Source organism: Dinoponera quadriceps, unplaced genomic scaffold (assembly GCF_001313825.1).
Source record: "Dinoponera quadriceps isolate SergipeBrazil2010 unplaced genomic scaffold, ASM131382v1 scaffold426, whole genome shotgun sequence".
NCBI lineage: Eukaryota > Metazoa > Arthropoda > Insecta > Hymenoptera > Formicidae > Dinoponera > Dinoponera quadriceps.
Window position 1 is genome coordinate 624,759 of NW_014554535.1, and position 17,635 is coordinate 642,393.

Sequence of the window (17,635 nt, forward strand, 5' to 3'; positions counted from 1 at the left end):
ACACTCACTTGGCCGAAATTCATTAGTCTTTCTAAACGTTTTCATTATCCGGGCACAATATAATACGATACAATATAATATGATGTGATATATGTAAAGCTGTCAAAATGAGAGATTAGCCGAATGATCAACAGTCATAACGAATACACATATCCAAGCGTGACGCGAATAATCAGAAAGACTGCTGAGTTTTGACTTAATTTAATAAATTTTAAGGCTTTATTGAGGCTTAGTACACCTATCGCGCATACAAATTGACATAAACAAACGCGAAACGCTAATGACTTGTCGAATGGGCGTCAAATTAGCGATGTGAAATTTGAACAATTAATCTCCACGCAATATGCGGTGATGTCGCGTCAAACGCCCTACAGAACTATTTTCTATACGAATAAACTTATCGAACGGGAATGGAAATGCGAGACCCGAGGCAATGTGGCAAATTGTTTGTAAATAGAATAGAACAACCACTGTGTCGCGTATGCTCGCCATAATGACAAAGCTGCGTCACGACGCATCGACCCCAGATTTGCGGGCTGTTGCCAACGGACGTTTATTCAACAACACGTTGCGATTATTCTAATGAGACTCGGAATCTCGCGTGCGAAACGGCTGTCGGGGCGGATGAACGGAGGGGGAGAGGGAACCGAGGCGTCGAAACTTTATAGCCCGATCAGATTTCAAATATGATTAGCGCCCGGTACGAGACCTCGGCGCCTTGCTCTGCAATTATTCGACTGTCGACTTCGTCTATCAGCGCGCGATTAGATCGAACAAGACGTAAACCGTCCGCCGCGATTCAACTTCGCCGTCAGATCGTTTTACTCCGCGACCGGCGTCGAATTAATTCCGCGTGTCGCGCAATTATTCCGACCATTCGTGTTACGTAATAATCCGCGGTCACAACGCGATATACAATTGTTCGTGTCGCGCATATCGTCGTTACGCAACGGTTGTCGACGGTTGTAACGTATGTTAGGCGAACGTCATTATTATTTCACGTCGATTATAGGACGTCGCGAAGTTACTTTCGAGGGCACTCCCGGCGAACGTTACGGCGAGAGCTCTTTTTCCCACATAATATGCTGAAAATTACACACACATACTCATACACGTATCTCTCGCTTAGTGTAATTCGCCGAGAAAAGTGGGAAATTCCATTCGCGCCGCGCTGTTACTTCTAGAAAAGACGTCTAACCATGATTTACGTCACATCGATTTCTTTTTATTCGTACGATGTAGGCTCCTGAAAAATGCAATCTTCGCTGGAAGCGGCTGAATATCGATACAGCTTAAATATCAAAATGTAGTGTCGAACCGGCCGCGCTCAACCCGCTCGTGTTGAATCCTGCGCTGAATATGAATGGAGAACCGCCCGGAGAGCCAACGTCAAACGCCCAGCTAGGACCGTGTGTGGGTCGTTCTATAGGCTTTACTAATATTCGTAAGTGCATCATCAGCCGCTTGACGCAGCGTTGCACGAGTTCTGATACGATGCAACCAGTGCAGCGCGGCATACAGTGGTGCGTCGCCTCTGCCCTGCCAACCTCTTCTATCCTCTCGTCACTTCTCCTTCAATTCCTCTCTCTCTCTCTCCCTCTCGCTCCCTCCTCCCTGTCGCTATCTCTCTCTATCTCCGTCTTTCTCGCGCCCGCGACCCCCACTTCCCGTGATTACTTCCGATTTTATCCTAGACGCAGAAATTGCGCCGCGCTTGCGGCCACGGTCTCCGAAAGAATGGTAATGCGGAGTAGCGCGCGTACTCTCTGTGCTCCGTGTTCTTTCTGTGCTTTCTGCATCCTTTCTGCGAATCATAAGCCGGCCCGATGGTGGAGGAGAACCGCAGTGGGTGAAAAAAGGGGGTCGATGCGCAAGAGGGCGACCGAGAGTAAGCCAGAGAATGGAAGCCGGAGCATTAGGAACCCCAGCCTCTTAAATGCGCGCGACCTCGCCTCCTCTCGAGTCCCGCTCTCCCGTTTTCGCCCTGTGTCGTTCCTCGATAACCGCACGAAAAAAGAATCCCGCGACTCGGTTAATAATATTCGTGCGCTTTTTTGAGACGTCAACCGTTCGAACTCATGATAGTTTTCGCCCCCGCGAAGTGTGTCCGCGACATCGAGATGTCGTACAACCTCCAACGTGCACGCCATTAGATCCCCGCCGGATAATTCCTCACATTTGCTCCTCGTTACAAGGTCAATTGTCATCTTCGCGTTAGTCCTTTACGACGACAAAGCGCCGCCGGAGTTCGAGACCAGTCGTCGTCTCGTCACACGAGACTGCATTTCCACGCGTTTCCCTCTGAGAACCGCCGTGTGTACTTCCAATTATCACGGAGGGACACCCGAACAAGGACTATTTCGCACAGGTGAGTCCGTGAGCCCCCGAGTAAGATGTAAAGGAACGCAGGGGATAGATGAGGGGTGCGGAGCAGGTGGGTTACGGTGGGGCGGGGTTATGCGAGACATTCAAACTCTATCCGCGGCAGAGACTGAGGTGGCATTTAAGGATTACCGGAGTTTAGCATAATATCAGCAGGTAAGAGGAAGGGAAGACAACAGGCGGGCGTCGTCACGAGGCGATGAGAGAGCGACGGACGACGGGGGAGACTGTGGGGGCCCGGAGGAATGCGTCCTGGGAAGGGGTGCAGGTATTATTCATGGATTACCTCACTTGTCTCGGCTACAATCCTCCCAAAGCCTCCATTAGAATAATTGCTTCTTCATCTTCGCGCTTACGCGGTTGCCGCCACCCGTCCCGCGATCTTGTCTCACTGAGAAACGGAATGAGAGAGAGAGAGAGGGGAGAGAGGAGCGAGAACGAAAGAGAGACAATGTGTGTGTGTGTGTTTGTGTGTGTGTGTGAGACATTCACCGACTTCGGTATCCTACCTCATTCATCGTCTGCCGGTGGCAATGCGCGGCGTGTCGCCACGCTACCGTACGCGTGCACCGCTTTTTCTCTCGTTTTGTCCGTTGCGAACCTGATTCGCTACGGAAAGGAGAGACAACGTGTCCCGCTTCGGAAAAAATGTGTCTTCTCATCGCGAAGAGACTTCCGAACTAGACTTCGGATTAGTCGTGTTTCGTCGACATGATGTTCGCGACGCGTTTTGCATTCAAGTGCGTTCGCATTCATGATATCGCGTGGGCAGTTTTATCAATCGTAAAGTAACGTGGATGGTATATATATAAATTCGCGCACGGCGATGTAACAACAATGTGCGCATTTCTCCATTGATCCGCCGCGCATTTCCTCGAACGTCAAAAGTATCAAACTGCCATTTAGACGTTCGCGCATTTCGCGACGCGAACCGCCATACACCAGTCTGCACGCAAATTCCGACTGACGCTATAAAGAAGAAACTGCAATATACATCCCGCTACGGAAGCACGAGTGGCAGACCATTAGCCCGGGAGGAAGTCTTTTAAGAACAAGGAAGAGAGCGCAGAGCGATCCCTTGAAATCCCAGAAGTGCGAGCGAGAAGTTGCCTCGGGAGAGGGCAGACCGCTCCACTCTCGAGAACTTCGCGTTCATCGTCGAATAATCGCGTCGACTATTCACCACGCCGCCTTTTAACCCTTTCGACAACGAGTGACGACTATAGTTCGACGTGCGTCCAAATGTTCCGCCGACTATAGTCGCGCCGGACAGGAATGATCAATTGAACTCCGCTGCTCTCCGCGGGAATAATGCAACGAGACTTTTTTTTATTTCTCTTTCGCAATTTCTAGAAATCAAATTTAAAACCTCAAGTTCAGTCCTCAAATTGTCGACCGTTTTTATTCCGACGTGAATAAAGCAAAAGTGCATTCTCAACGGAGATATTAATTAAGTTTCGTTTGCGCTTCAAAGCGAAATGCTAAATATAAATCCGAGGAAGACCCACAGGCTTCAGGCGATAATCATGCGTATGAAAAATTTTCCTTATTCTTTCCTCCTTTCCTTGAGATATGTGCGTATCTACTTAGAGTATATTGGATGATCCAGACTAACAGAGACAAACTTCGTGAGAGCGTAGAATTGAGGTGAACGAAAAAATCTTCTAGCTCTAATAGCCTAATCTGTAGATATATGAGTATATATGACAGCTGTTGTATCCAGCGATAGACATCAATATATCGAACCTTGAACCTCGAACCTTTAACTTGTCGCTAGGTACAGCAGTTGTCATATGTCACTTGTAGATTAGGCCACTCTGGGCATCAATCACATAACTTCTTCCTAAGGCGAAAACGTGAGAAGTGAAAATTCAAAATGTATTCAGATTAGAAAATTTACTCTTTTCCACGGGTTCACACTAGAGGAGGAAATTCACGACCCTCTAGGGATTGATCATGAATTCTCTTCTCTCGCGTGAACTCGTGCAAAGAGTAAATTTTCTAGTTTGAAAATACTTGGAATTTTCACTTTTCGCGTTTCCGTGAAAGAAAAGTTACGTGATCGAGAGCCTGAACAAAAAAATCCTTTACCATTTTACAAATAACATGTAAGTTTTTGAGCTATCAATTAAAGTAACCTTTATGCATGGCCATTTCAATAATTAATAATTCAAAATTTTACATGACTGCAAAATAGTAGAGCACTTTTCTGTTCACCTCATTCCGTCCTACGCCCTCGCGAAGTTTGTTGGTCTAGGACACTATATATTTCTAAAACGATATTGAGAGAAAAATATTTAATATTTATAATTATAATAATAAAAATAGTTGAAAAATTAATAAAAGGGAATTATAGTCATAATAAAAGAATTATAATCAGGATAACCATTTTTCCATTTTAAACGCCGCTATAATGTCAATAATCTTATATGCATATTGCTACTATTATTTTCCTCGTCAAAACTATAAAAAGAGTATATATAGTTGAGGCCGAAAATAATTATAATTTTCAACGAAGGTATGCGGGAGAAACGTTACTCTACGCCGCAGTAGTAACAGAAATAGCTCGCAATAAAGCTCAACCGCAAGACATCAGCGAAACTGTCTGAACCGCAAGAAGAAACGATTAATGCCCGTTAAATTAATTATACCGTCGCGTGAGGTAAGGTACTCGCAACGCGAGTAGAGACGTATGCGAAAGGGTAACGTGCTCGGAGGGATCGACGATCGGCGCGAGAGAGGCGAGGGTGAGTTCAAGGAATCGTCGCACGTAGCTGGTCGCGAGATGAAACGGTAACGAGAACGGCTCGCGGTAACTAAATATTCGCGGGGGCACGTCGAGACTACGTTGGTGGCGAGAAAGAAGAAAAAAAAAAAGGAACGAGAGAGAGAGAGAGAGGACTCCCCGGAAACGCGAAACAGACCGTCCCATCCACCCCCGCATTCACCACCCTCGGACCGCCACTGGCGCCGCCGTGGAGGATCGTCGCCGCTACTGGAGACAATTTATTCTCACGGTCTCGCGCGCAATTTGCTCCCGCCGCTCCTCCGCCACCGTCGAGGCTTGTAACGAGGGTAACGAGAATCATCGAATGAAAACCCACCGTCGCCCTGAAATCGCATTTCACACGACATTTGCCGAGCGGCATCATACCTAGCGTGCCGATTTCCAGCCCCGCGCCGGGCCGAGGGATGAAATTTATTCTTTGCGTACGCGCAAGATCCCGATCCGCGTGAGCGCCATACCGCTATCACGTTCTTTCCCACGGTAAACAACCATGCTCCGAGGGCTCTCGGTTGGGGTGAGACGGTAAAACGAATTGCGTACATATATTTTCTTATAATTAATAAAAATCACACCCCGCGGCAAAGCCGCTTAGCATCGCGCCAACCTGCGACGCGCGAGAGGCGACGATTAATGCCCCTTAAATTGATTATACCGTCCGCGTTTCGTGTAATTGATAAAAATAGCAGGGAAAAGAGGACGTTCGATACGGACGATTTCGACGCTCGCAGCGATGCTGCTTAGTCTTTAGTACCTTCTAAAATCGGCGTGGACTTTTTAAAAAAGTCACTACGAGCAGCCTCGCCGCCGGTGCGGCACACTGGTCGCATTATTTCGTCGTTAAATGCATGAAAGCTTTTTTTCGAGTGCTTAATACAAGCTCGCGGTTAATAGCGGCGCGTTATTATGCTCGCGGGGACACAAGTGTGTCGCAGTTTAAAGTGTCTCTACTTCGGTGCCGCACAAAAAACGCGCCGGCCTAACCTTTTATGGATTCTTTGTGGCGGCGCGATTATACCGGGTGTCTCTGATCCACCGCATTTCCGGCTGCTAGTGTATGCTTGCCCCGCGCTTTCGCAAGAATTGTGTTGTCATCTCATCGGTTTTTCATATCAACGAAACGTCGGCTTGTATTTTAATTTCGGTTACATTGTAATCTTGGATTCTATCAAATTAACATTCGTAGAAATCTCAATGCTATATGTATTGTTGATGTGCGTCGAGTTTTTTTTATATGAATTTCTCAATTATCTGCAAGTGATACGCGTTCCATCGAAAAATACGTTCGACCGGAGACACCGTGTATATCAGACGCCTCTGCGACCACGTACATACATGTTCGTATTCATGCATCCTATCATCCTATCTTTGTCTCCCGAAGAATTGTGAAAAAAGATATACAACGTTCAACAGAGATACGCAAGATACATTGCATATATTCACGCGATTTACCCGCAACGATATCCGACCATAACCTATCGTAACTTTCGCATCAATATTTGTATAGGACGACTTACTTCGCCATATAAGCATCCTCATTGTCAAGCAATTTAAAGAATCACACAGTAAGATATCACTCACTGACCGATGCCCGGCTGAATAATGTCCGAAAGATCGTGTCATCCTTATCACCTGAATTTCCTTTCCGAGAATGCACCGCGCACCGCTACACTGAAACAATGGTTAGGTTTCCTTGGGAGGCAAATTTTTGAAAAAATCTTGCGAAAACTAACATTCCTACGGAAGGATGCCAAGCCTTAGTCTAGAGTAGCCATTATCGCAGGAAGAAAAAGAACATTACCTGGTTAACGAAAGAATCGTCCAGTTAACGACAAGAACAGCTCTCAGGGAAAGTCTAATAGGCAAAACAAAAACATCGCAAGGTTCTCGTTACTCAGCACAACGAATTAATTGCTACAATCGCGACTAATAAACGAAATTACCTGAAAATTACGCACCTCGAAACACTCCTGCCATATCCGTTAAAGTGATCCACAGAAAAGAAATGACGGTTATTTTGAACGAACTTTTTCGATTCGTGTCTACGAGCGCCATCTGTAGGCGCGCTACTTCTATTACCGCGGGTCTGATTGGTAATATGAAGATATATCGGACACGCAGATACTATTTTACCGACGTGAAATGTACGAAATAATGTGCGTGTATACAGTAATCGTGCTTCTGTTAGTTATCTCTTAATCTCGGAAAAATGGGAAGTTGATGGGAAGTCTAAATATCATATTAATTCGTATCTCGTTGCCACATACAGAAACTAGCACGTTTCGATTCTTTGTGCGTGTCAATAAAATGATTTCCGCATACCGTATATCGTAACCCGTGAAATGAACCGTCGTCTGCCACAACATAACCTCATCGGGTCGTAAAAGAACACGTAAACAATCGGAAGAAGTATAATTTATTAGCCGGCTGCCTCAGCACAGGTACGTGATTGACACTTGCGATAAATTATATGAACATATAAATGATAATCTCTGACTTTCACTCGCTGATGTCGGGTCATCACGCTCTGATAAATTAGGATATTTTTTCACGTGTTCCTTTGTCTGTGAGAATATAGCTTTGCTACAGTAGAATAAATATATTTTGTATATTATTTATATCCAAACGTTCCTTGGAAGGGAAAGCTGTTATTTTTGTACAGGACGTTTGTTACAGAACATTCCAGAATGTCTGAGAACAACGAGACAACAGCGGAGAAGGAAGTGGTCACTGAGGACCCAAATGCTGTCTCAGAAGAGGACAAGCAGTATTTATCAGAATATGTACGGGAGACGGAGCAAAGACTGACGACAAAGGAAGAGATTCGTGCTTCTAATATGAATCCTTCGAGACCATCCGACGCATCGTTCAGTAAACTTGACTCAAGCCTCAAGAGGAACACTACGTTTGTGAAGAAATTAAAGAATTTCAGTGTAACACAACTCGATACAGTCCTGAAGGACATGGCGAACTTAAACCTGACTAAGTACGTAAGCGAGGTTGCCACAGCTCTGGTGGATGCCAAAATAAAAATGACCGACGTCGCACCTGCCATCAGGGTATGCAGCTTCCTCCATCAGACATATGCCGAGTTCTCCACTCATTTCTTCGAGAATTGGCAGAGAATATTGTCATTGAAGATCGGCGACAAGATCGCGAATCCCAGCAAGCTGAGAGTGGACCTTCGATTCTACGCGGAACTGGTGAACGCAGGAATCTTCACGCACAAGCAAGGTCTGCCGCTACTGGGCTCCGTGTTGACAGTCTTGATTAACATGGACAAGGAGGAACACAATAACGCCAGTATAATATTGAGCTTCTGCCGGCACTGTGGCGAAGATTACGCCGGCTTGGTACCTAAGAAAGTGCGAGAGTTGTCCGAGAAGTTGAGTGTTACGATCCCCAAGAGCAAACTGTTGTCGCCCGACAAACAGCAAAACGTCAAGCTGTTGTTGCGGGACTATTATAATTCTTTGTGCAAGCACTTGTTGAAGGAGCATAAAGATCTGCAGGCGTTCGAGAAACAAAATCGCAAGATCCTACAGACCAGAGGCGAATTGAGCTCTGAAAGGAAAGAGAAGCTGGAAGCCTTGCAGGTGTCTTACGAACGTTTACTAAACAGCGTGCAAAGTTTCTCAGATACTCTGGACGAGCCAATGCCCGAGCTTCCGGTAGACAGTGAGATGAAAGCTGAAACGGAGGAAACGCTGAAGATGATCAACGAGGGAGAGGATAGTAACATTCTTGAGGACATGTGGGGTGACGAAGAGACGAGACGCTTCTACGAGGTTTTGCCGGATCTAACGGTATTCTTACCAGGTTCGTACTTGAAAGAGTCCCCGAAAGCGGACGCACCGATAACGGAGGACGCCTTGGACGACGAGATAGTGTTCGACGAGTTGGAGGAGGCCGAGAAAGTGGAGGAGCCGGAGACGGAGGTGGAGGAACCGCAGGTATCGAATATCAGCAACAAGATAATGTTGGATGCTTTCTTGACACATCTACCGAATTGTGTGAATCGCGAGATGATCGACAATGCCGCGGTGCACTTCCTGATGAATCTCAACACGAAACACAACAAGAAGAAGCTGGTGAAGGCTCTCTTCGGTGTTTCCAGAATCCGTCTGGACCTTCTGCCCTTTTACTCTCGTTTAGCAGCCATCCTCTACGCCGTGATGCCTGACGTCGGGAACGATCTGTGCCAGATGCTCAAGCAGGACTTCAAATATCACGTGCGCAAGAAGGATCAGATCAACATCGAGTCGAAGATCAAAGTGGTCCGTTACATCGGCGAACTTGTGAAGTTCAAGCTCTACTCCAAGTTGGAGGCGCTCTACTGTCTGAAAGTTTTGCTGCACGACTTCACGCACCATCATATCGAGATGGCCTGCAATCTGCTGGAGATCTGCGGCAGATACCTTTTCTGCTCGCCGGATTCTCATCAGAGAACCAAGGTCTATTTGGAACAGATGATGCGCAAGAAGGCAGTTACTGCTCTTGACTCTCGCTACGTCACGATAATAGAGAACGCGTACTACTTCGTGAACCCACCCGAGTCCACCGGCGGCATCTCGAGAAAGGACAGACCGCCCGTGCACGAATTCATAAGGAAACTATTGTACCAAGACCTTTCGAAGACGAACACCGATAAGGTACTCAGGTGGATGCGCAAACTTGATTGGGAGGACGAGAGCGTGTCGTCCTACGCCATTAAGTGTCTCACTGCCGCTTACAACGTCAAGTATCTCAACATTCGTTGCGTGGGGAGTCTTTTGGCCGGTCTGGTGGGTCACTATGAGACCATAGGGCCTCACGTGGTCGACGGGGTGCTCGAGGATATTCGGCTGTGCATGGAAGTGAACCTGCCCAAGTTCAACCAACGACGCATCGCCATGGTGAAGTACCTGGGGGAATTGTACAATTACCGGATGGTGGAGAGTGGCGATATTTTCCGCACCTTGTATCTGCTGATCACTTTCGGCGTCAGCATGGATCACTCGGTGCAGAGCGTACTCGACCCACCCGAACATCTCTTCCGCATTCGACTGGTGTGCACCCTGCTGGAGACTTGCGGCCAATACTTCAGCGGCGGTTCCAGCAAGAAGAAGCTCGACTACTTTCTAGTGTTCTTCCAGAACTACTACTGGTTCAAGTACACGGAGCCAATCTGGACGGCCGAGAACCCGTTCCCCGTCGGGATAGACTATATGTACCGTGACACCCTGACGATGCTGCGACCTAAGATGCAATTGTTCCAAAGCTACAAGGAGGCGCAATGCGCCGTGGACGAGTTGAGAAATACTCTCTATCCGACTCTGGGCAATCCCTCCGCCGACGACGCGACTGCGGATGGCGAGACTGACATGGGCGTCATCATGGAGGTCGACGAGGAGGCAGCGGTGACTGGAAACGGGAGTGGGGACGCGAAGGGGATCGCCGAGCTGCACTTCGAAGAATCCGAGGACTGCTCCGAGGCGCAATCCGAGGAAGAATGGACGGCCGACGCGGAACGGGACGACGCTATGGGCACCCAAGAGAACACCCAAGGCGATCAGAGTCTATCGGAGGGCGGTACCGAGGGTGTGATAATGGATGTAACGGAACTGAACGCAGCCTTGCCAGCTGGACCGCGACGAGTGAGTTGTCCGGAGGACGACGACTTTCTGTCGGCATTGGATAAGATGGTGTCGGATAACATACAAGATCGCATGCGGGACTCGGTGAAGCCGCAACAGGTCGATATCTCGGTGCCACTGCATGTGAAGAGCACCAAGAAGACTTACGAGCAATTGCAAGAGAGACCGAGCGACAACACCACCGTGGATTTCGTGCTGATGTTGAGGAAGGGTAATAAGCAACAATACAAGAATCTAGCAGTGCCGGTGTCATCCGAGTTGGCCATGAATCTCAGGAATCGCGAACAGGAGCAGAAGGAGGAGAAGGAACGCGTGAAGAGACTGACTTTAAACATCACCGAGAGGCAAGAAGAGGAGGACTATCAGGAGACCATCAATCAGGGTACAAGACCGGTTACCGTAAATTTAAACAGGGAACGTCGGCAGAAGTATAATCATCCTAAGGGTGCTCCTGACGCCGACCTTATTTTCGGTCCGAAGAAAATTCGATAAGTTTGGTCATTCTGAAAATCAAATGGTTGTATTCTGTTGAGGAACTCTGACGTTTACGTAAGCATGAAAGACATCGAACTCGCGGCGGCATCGGACTACCGTTCGTCTCTATGTTTTTTGCTACGTGGTAGAATTTTCTGACTGTTGGAAACGCCATAGAACTTGTTTAAAAACGAACATCATGGTATGTGGAATACGAAAACAATTAAGTAACATGAGTGTATTATATGTACAGACAATTTGATTTAGCGCATTTAAGCATAATTGAAGGATTATTCGCCACGAGTAAAACTCTGTTTTGAATATTGAATTAAATAAAACATATTGCTCTAAATATATTGATCGAAGTGTACAGGTGTGACAAAAAAATCGAAAAAATAGGTACTTTTTTCGTTACAACGCACTGCCGATCTTAATTGATCTTAGATTACGCGCTAAACCAACTCGAGGGTTTACTGCATCATATGCATTTCGAATTTATAATAATGATAACTAGTCGCATTGACTTATATATAATTCTCCATCATATACGGTAATTTTTGTGTGAGCGAAGTGATATTAGGATTTTTCATAGACAAATTTATCGCCAATCATTATTCCATGTTACTCAACATTGTAATATACGATCCATTTATATATACTCAATTTGTTCTTATTTCTTTTCTTTTTCAATTGACTTCACATCTCATTAATTTAAAAAAATAAAACAAGAAAAGTATCAGATACTCTTCTTTCTTTTACACGAAAAAGTAAAATTCACAGGCTGTGCCAATTTATTCTATTGAGAGAACGAAATAAATAAAGAGAAAATGAAAAAAAACTCTTCGCCATTGATGTACAATTATTTATTTTTATCTAAGAAATTATCATCATGTACAAAATGAATATAAATAAATGTTTAGGTGCTTTTACGTTTGATACGTAAGTCTTGCAATAACGATGTCACGTACGCCTACCGAAATATATGAAAATTGGTAATCGTGTAAATTAACACTAAATGCCATTCGGACCTGAAAGTCATATTTTACGGATCTTCCTCCGCGTCTTCGAATTGACCCGCTTCAACATCCATAGCTTCTTCCGCCTCCGATCCGTTATGACTGGCCCCCATTTGCTCTATAAATATTTTGTGTAATAGCACACAACACTTAAACATAACATGACTAAGTCGTTAATTTTTTACCCATATCGATAGCTAATAAATTCATTGACGATACGTTCAAAATAATTTTTGCTTCCGATGTTATTGTAAAGGGAGAATCAGCTGATATACGTTCATATTATATAATTTTATATAAGGAATTTTTAAGTACGAAATCTGATATTCAAAGGATTAAACCTGAATATAAATAAATATATACCTGTTGGCAAGATATAAGGAGCGTCACCGGCACCCACTTCCTCACTGTATTCGCCATAATCTTCTGCAGCATCCTCATAAATATCCTCTTCGATTGCAGAAATGTTTTATCATTGCGGCTTGTCAATTAGAGATATTAATTATCCTTTTTTTTCTTTTATTACTTACCGTCCGAAAAACTGTCTTGCGGGTCAGGGTGAAGTGCTTGGCACGCGTTCATCGCTTGAAACATTAATTCTAAATTATTTGTATTATCCGGCGCAAATCGCATTTCCGTAATTGGAGTGTCCCCATCATCGTCCTCATTTTCTGAGCCGTTGTCGGGTGATAATGGTAATGGCATGTCTGAATAAAACATATAAATATATATGTAGCTAAGTTCCTTTTATACACATATATACACACAACTTATTGCGATATGTAATATAAAAAAAATCATATCCGAAATATGAGAAGCACACCTGGGAGATCCACTTTGCCATCAACCATAACATATAAACATTGTCTGGGATGAACTTGTTCGTCTCTAGAAATAGCATGCAATGAAATATGAGGATATTCGAGTGAAAATCCCTGTTGTGTGTCACTGTTTACCCAAGAAAGCACACTGCAAATAAGATCACGTGCAATTAGAATACATAATAAATCCAGTCTGAAGATCTTTGAGATTGATGACCGGCATTGATTCGTTACCTTTCTGTGATGTAGAAAGTACCCTTTCCCACTTCTCTGTCGTTGATGTATACTGTAGTATTCTGCTCCTCATGGCGTATGCCTTCCTGCGGAGTTAGGAAATTGCTAAGCACTACCATGTTTTAATCTGAAAACAAACATGTTGACAGTATAATAAAAGTATGTATTATATATATTAATTATATATGTCTATAGAATAATAATTAGTTAAGACTAATATGGTTGTGTATATGTACGTGTGTGTATGTATGTGTATGCGCATATGTATATGTATGTATATGTTCTTCATTACAATTATAGAAACACAGCAATAATACATGGACGTGACACGGAAAGCAGAAACTTCGAGGCTGTCTCGCGCTGATCTCATCGTAGCATGCGTAGGCAGAAATCATTAGTTATTAAACGTCGTGACGGACGCAAAAAAGACAACTGAGTCAGAATCGCACGATGACACTCGCGTCACACACATGTGAATGCTTCTTACGTGATGATCTCGTAAAGGAAACGCGAAGTACACGCAAGCACGTAAACAGAAGGGAGCTACGAATCTCCACGGAGATTCGCGACTCGTAAACACCGGTGTCGCTGTCCGGCACTCCCTAACCAAACGGAATTACTCACTCTCTCGCTCGTTCTCTCGGCTACTCCGATTGTGCCAGAGGAATCGGTCCCGGACGCGAACTCGACGAAACTCCCCCGCGATGCACAGACGTGCGTAGTTTTTTCTAAATCCGCGATACCTGTTACAAAATTGCGGCTAAGTCGCAACTCGCCGCCGACGTGATCGCTTTCACCCAACTCAGCTGTCACTAGGGATGGGCGAAGTTCGATCGATGAATCGACGTTTAATTAGTTTATCCCTTCCGGGGGCCAAATATCCTCTCGATCTTTCCGAACTCGATGGTCGTTTAATATTCAACGTTGTCAGATTTTATCGTTGAACTTGACTGAACACACATCTGACCCCAAGAGATTCGAGTCTCGGATGAGCGACCCGTTATGATTGGACCCGTTACTTTCGTTAGTTCTCAAGTCTCCGTTAGGAGTCGCCACCATTTCTACTCGTGATTCGAGGTCGTAGCCAGTGGAAGAAAGATTGCAGCACTCGACGGAATATTTAGATCTAGATGAAACTAGAAGTGTCGATAACATTTTGTTCGACAGTATCGATGTATTCAAATATGAACGTTTATACAGTAAAAGATTGTGGAAGCGGCGAAATATGTATGTTAGACGTACGCCGCGAAATCGTCGCGTCGTTATACTTTTCGTATTTCTTCATGTCACATTTTATGAGATGTGAGTGTAACTTTGCGTTCGTGTTCTGTCCAAGATATACTTCGATGTTTCCTTACATCAGTTTTTGTCGATCTGCTGATGTACCGTTACTCAACAATTTTTTCCTGGAAAAGTAAGTAGAAAATACAGAATTAACTTTTTTCATACAAAGTATTGTTTATAGAAACTGATAATTGTCGGTAGGCGTGTGCGGAAAAGTAGCCAGAATTGAAAAAATTTATTTTGTAATATCGCTTTCACTTTTGATCAAAATTGATCTATGAAATTATGGAGAATGCTTTATTTTTATTTCTTATCAATTTGAATGTGTCACTCTGTTTATAATTTATAACTTTATGAGTAAAATAATTTAAAAAATATAATATACAATTTTAATAATGATTTATTTTTTTTCATGTTTAATTTTCATTGTCTACTAATATTGAGACAAAATAATTTGGCAATATACAGACATACATACACATTCAAAGAGTAAATATTAGATATTAAACAGATGTAGGAGTTTTTACTCCAAGTGCGACTTAAAATAACAGGTCAAAGGGATTTTTATTTCAGAAATAATAAATATTTAACAAAAGATTGATTATCTCGTTGTTTTATATCGGGTAGTATATACATGCACGTTATCACATCCTTCTTTTAAGCATCATTAAATATTATTAATACTTTTTATATATATTAAATACGTGAAAAGGTTATTCTCGATGTTTTTAAGATATAATCTGTGACAAAGTATTAATATTTTACTATGATTGATTGTTTAAACATCGATTCTCTTTTCAGCATATTACGAACTATTTGTCACTTTCATATTTGGTAACGTTATATTTTGTTATAAATACCGATCAAAAATCACAATCATTTCTTATAAACTAACTATATAACAATGAAAATTACACATATACTTTATCATGTATATGTCTCTTCTAAATCTTATAATAAGATGCTTATCAAATATATTAAGCATCGAATTATACTACGAAACATTTCTTTGGATATTTTAAAAGGAGTCTGAAATATTTGTAATTTCATAACTCTACAACCGTCATGAATAAACTTATCATTAAATTTTAATAAATTTTTGTAAACGAACGTTCGTCCAATATGGAAGATATAAAATGTTACATGACACTGAATCTTTTGTATACGAATCTCCAATTTTAATTTTCACAATACGCTATTATATCGTGTAGTAATCATAAAAATCATTTCCTATATATTTTTAGATAAGCACTTTATTTTTAGATCTTGGAGCATGTATCTGTCCAAGGCCGATATCCAAAATCTTTCCGAGTACGTTTTTATCTTACATGAACAGCATAAAACTTATTGTTATATATATGTATGTATATAATCTTCGATATTGTAATTATTAATGTTACATATCGTATAAACCATATTATAATCATACTATAAATCATGTACGACGTTAGTAATTACAACATCGAGAGTTGTCAAATCAATTTCATGCTGGTGAAGCTTTATGAGTGTCACTAAATCGGTTTTAGACCACCATGTAAACGTATTAGTTATCGATTAGCTTAGTGGAAGTTTGGTGAAAGTTATCCTATATCGGTCACGGAATTTACAACTTTGCTACATAGTTCGCAGGGAAGAGACCCGTCTTCCCTTTCAGTCTTCCATGCCACCAACCACCCTCATCTGAAATACAAGAACATTGGTTATAATTAATTATCACATAACTTATATGGTGTTATCGTTACCAAAAATAGTTGGTCTCTTCTAACAAAATTCTGTGTCATTATTAACCCTTTGAGTACTGAATTATTTGAAGATTTTTATGCCCATGGGACGGATTTAATTTGTCGCTATATGGATTAATATGTAAAAGTAATACATTTTATGCCCAAGTAAGCAGATGACGAGTCTCATTCGTCAAATGTACCCAAAGGGTTAAGCAAGAAAAATGACAGCGCAAAACAACTCACGTTCTTTGAGTACTTCTATGATATCGCCTTCTTTGAGCCCTAACTCATCGAGATCCTGCGGCTCATAGTCGTATAAAGCTTTAACCTTTGGCAAACTCGGTGGTGTGGGTTTCTGAGGCGGCTTTTTATTGGCTATTGCGTACGCGACATTTTCTTCCATTCTTCTCGTATGCATCGTCGCGTCATTGGATTGTCTAGCGTTCCATTCTTGGCTCGTTTGCATTCCTTTGTTCAGATGACTAGAAACCTTATTATCGTATTCGCTATTGAGGGGCGGCAATCTAAACCCTGCAGGTTCATGCGGAGGCGGTGGTTCTGTAGGCGGTGGAGGAAATTTCAGCAAACCTGCGAAATATTACATATTGAAATATTTTTAAATAAACCTTTGTAATCTGATCATAATTTAACCGTCTAATTTGCCGTGTATATTTTACAGATCATCGATAAGTGCGCGCAAAGTCTCTTTAACTGAATTTTATTTAACCGAATACATTCTCATTATTTAACGCGCTGTTAAGTTTATTTCTCACAAGAGAACAAATAAAAAACTTGTCTTCAATAATTGTATTTGTTGAAATATAAAAAAACAATTCACCACGTGGCCCGGCAGTGGGATTGGTGAACATGCCCATTGTAGTAATCGATTTGTTCTGCAATTTGTTCGGTTGATTTACTCCCTTCCTCACGTCCTTACGAGGCTGTGCAACTTGAAAACTTGGCCGATTTGGTGGAATGTTCGGTCTGTCATTTGAAGGCGCTTGTGCGGGTGCCGTAGTCCTCTCGGCCGCTACAGGTCTTACGGACATTCTCGTGGCCGCTACGGTGGTCTGATTACTCGGAAATGCGGCCGAGACATTCGTGTCGTTTGCTTGCAAGATCAGCTGCGGCGTTCGACGACTTGGCTTCGAAATATTACCGTTGCGCGGATAAGAGGGCGAGATTATCGATCGATTTCGATTTGGTTCTGAAATAATCGCGATATCGTGCTGTGTAGGGAGCTTAACATAATGAGAAATTATTATCTATCGATGATTTC

At 43.2% G+C, this 17,635-nt stretch overlaps 3 protein-coding genes and 1 long non-coding RNA gene across 10 annotated transcripts in view; 1 reads left to right on the forward strand and 3 right to left on the reverse strand.

The window, feature by feature from the left end:
- Positions 1–6,718: 6,718 nt before the first annotated feature.
- Positions 6,719–7,194, reverse strand: LOC106751975. Its single transcript, XR_001375108.1, has 3 exons — positions 7,111–7,194; positions 6,969–7,022; positions 6,719–6,838 (listed from the first exon to the last, which is right to left on the reverse strand). It is a non-coding gene; the product is annotated as an uncharacterized LOC106751975 (long non-coding RNA).
- Positions 7,195–7,319: 125 nt separating this feature from the next.
- LOC106751971 (regulator of nonsense transcripts 2) lies at positions 7,320–12,042 on the forward strand. 2 transcript variants are annotated; one of them, XM_014633306.1, is made up of 2 exons: positions 7,320–7,608; positions 7,830–12,042. In XM_014633306.1, the coding sequence occupies exon 2, from the start codon at positions 7,855–7,857 to the stop codon at positions 11,293–11,295; it is 3,441 nt and encodes a 1,146-aa protein (XP_014488792.1). In that variant the 5' UTR covers positions 7,320–7,608; positions 7,830–7,854; the 3' UTR covers positions 11,296–12,042. The 2 variants fall into 2 exon arrangements, with proteins under 2 accessions (XP_014488792.1, XP_014488791.1); XM_014633305.1 differs by having other exon boundaries at positions 7,844–12,042.
- Positions 12,043–12,125: 83 nt separating this feature from the next.
- Positions 12,126–14,346, reverse strand: LOC106751972 (methylosome subunit pICln). 6 transcript variants are annotated; one of them, XM_014633311.1, is made up of 6 exons: positions 14,092–14,346; positions 13,349–13,475; positions 13,117–13,262; positions 12,824–13,000; positions 12,657–12,743; positions 12,320–12,411 (listed from the first exon to the last, which is right to left on the reverse strand). In XM_014633311.1, the coding sequence occupies exons 2-6, from the start codon at positions 13,465–13,467 to the stop codon at positions 12,320–12,322; spliced, it is 621 nt and encodes a 206-aa protein (XP_014488797.1). In that variant the 5' UTR covers positions 13,468–13,475; positions 14,092–14,346. The 6 variants fall into 6 exon arrangements, with proteins under 6 accessions (XP_014488799.1, XP_014488797.1, XP_014488794.1 ...); XM_014633308.1 differs by having other exon boundaries at positions 13,973–14,346; XM_014633312.1 differs by lacking the exon at positions 14,092–14,346 and adding an exon at positions 13,836–13,966.
- An 826-nt stretch (positions 14,347–15,172) lies between these two features.
- The window catches only part of LOC106751966 (unconventional myosin-Ie-like), a 41,639-nt gene continuing 39,176 nt past the window's right edge, over positions 15,173–17,635 (reverse strand). The window contains exons 19-21 of the mRNA XM_014633292.1: positions 17,195–17,563; positions 16,600–16,944; positions 15,173–16,312 (exon numbers count right to left, since the gene is read on the reverse strand). Of these exons, the coding sequence (XP_014488778.1) occupies positions 16,236–16,312; positions 16,600–16,944; positions 17,195–17,563 (791 nt within the window). The 3' untranslated portion in view covers positions 15,173–16,235. The remainder of the gene's footprint in view (positions 16,313–16,599; positions 16,945–17,194; positions 17,564–17,635) is intronic.

Coding starts and splice junctions, on each gene's coding strand:
- LOC106751972 (XM_014633313.1), bottom strand. CDS start 13,467: ATGGTAGTGCTTAGCAATTTCCTAACTCCGCAGGAAGGCATACGCCAT. Junction 13,263..13,348: donor ACTTTCTACATCACAGAAAG/GTAACGAATCAA, acceptor TCTTATTTGCAG/TGTGCTTTCTTGGGTAAACA. Junction 12,744..12,823: donor GCAAGACAGTTTTTCGGACG/GTAAGTAATAAA, acceptor CTGCAATCGAAG/AGGATATTTATGAGGATGCT.
- LOC106751971 (XM_014633306.1), top strand. CDS start 7,855: ATGTCTGAGAACAACGAGACAACAGCGGAGAAGGAAGTGGTCACTGAG.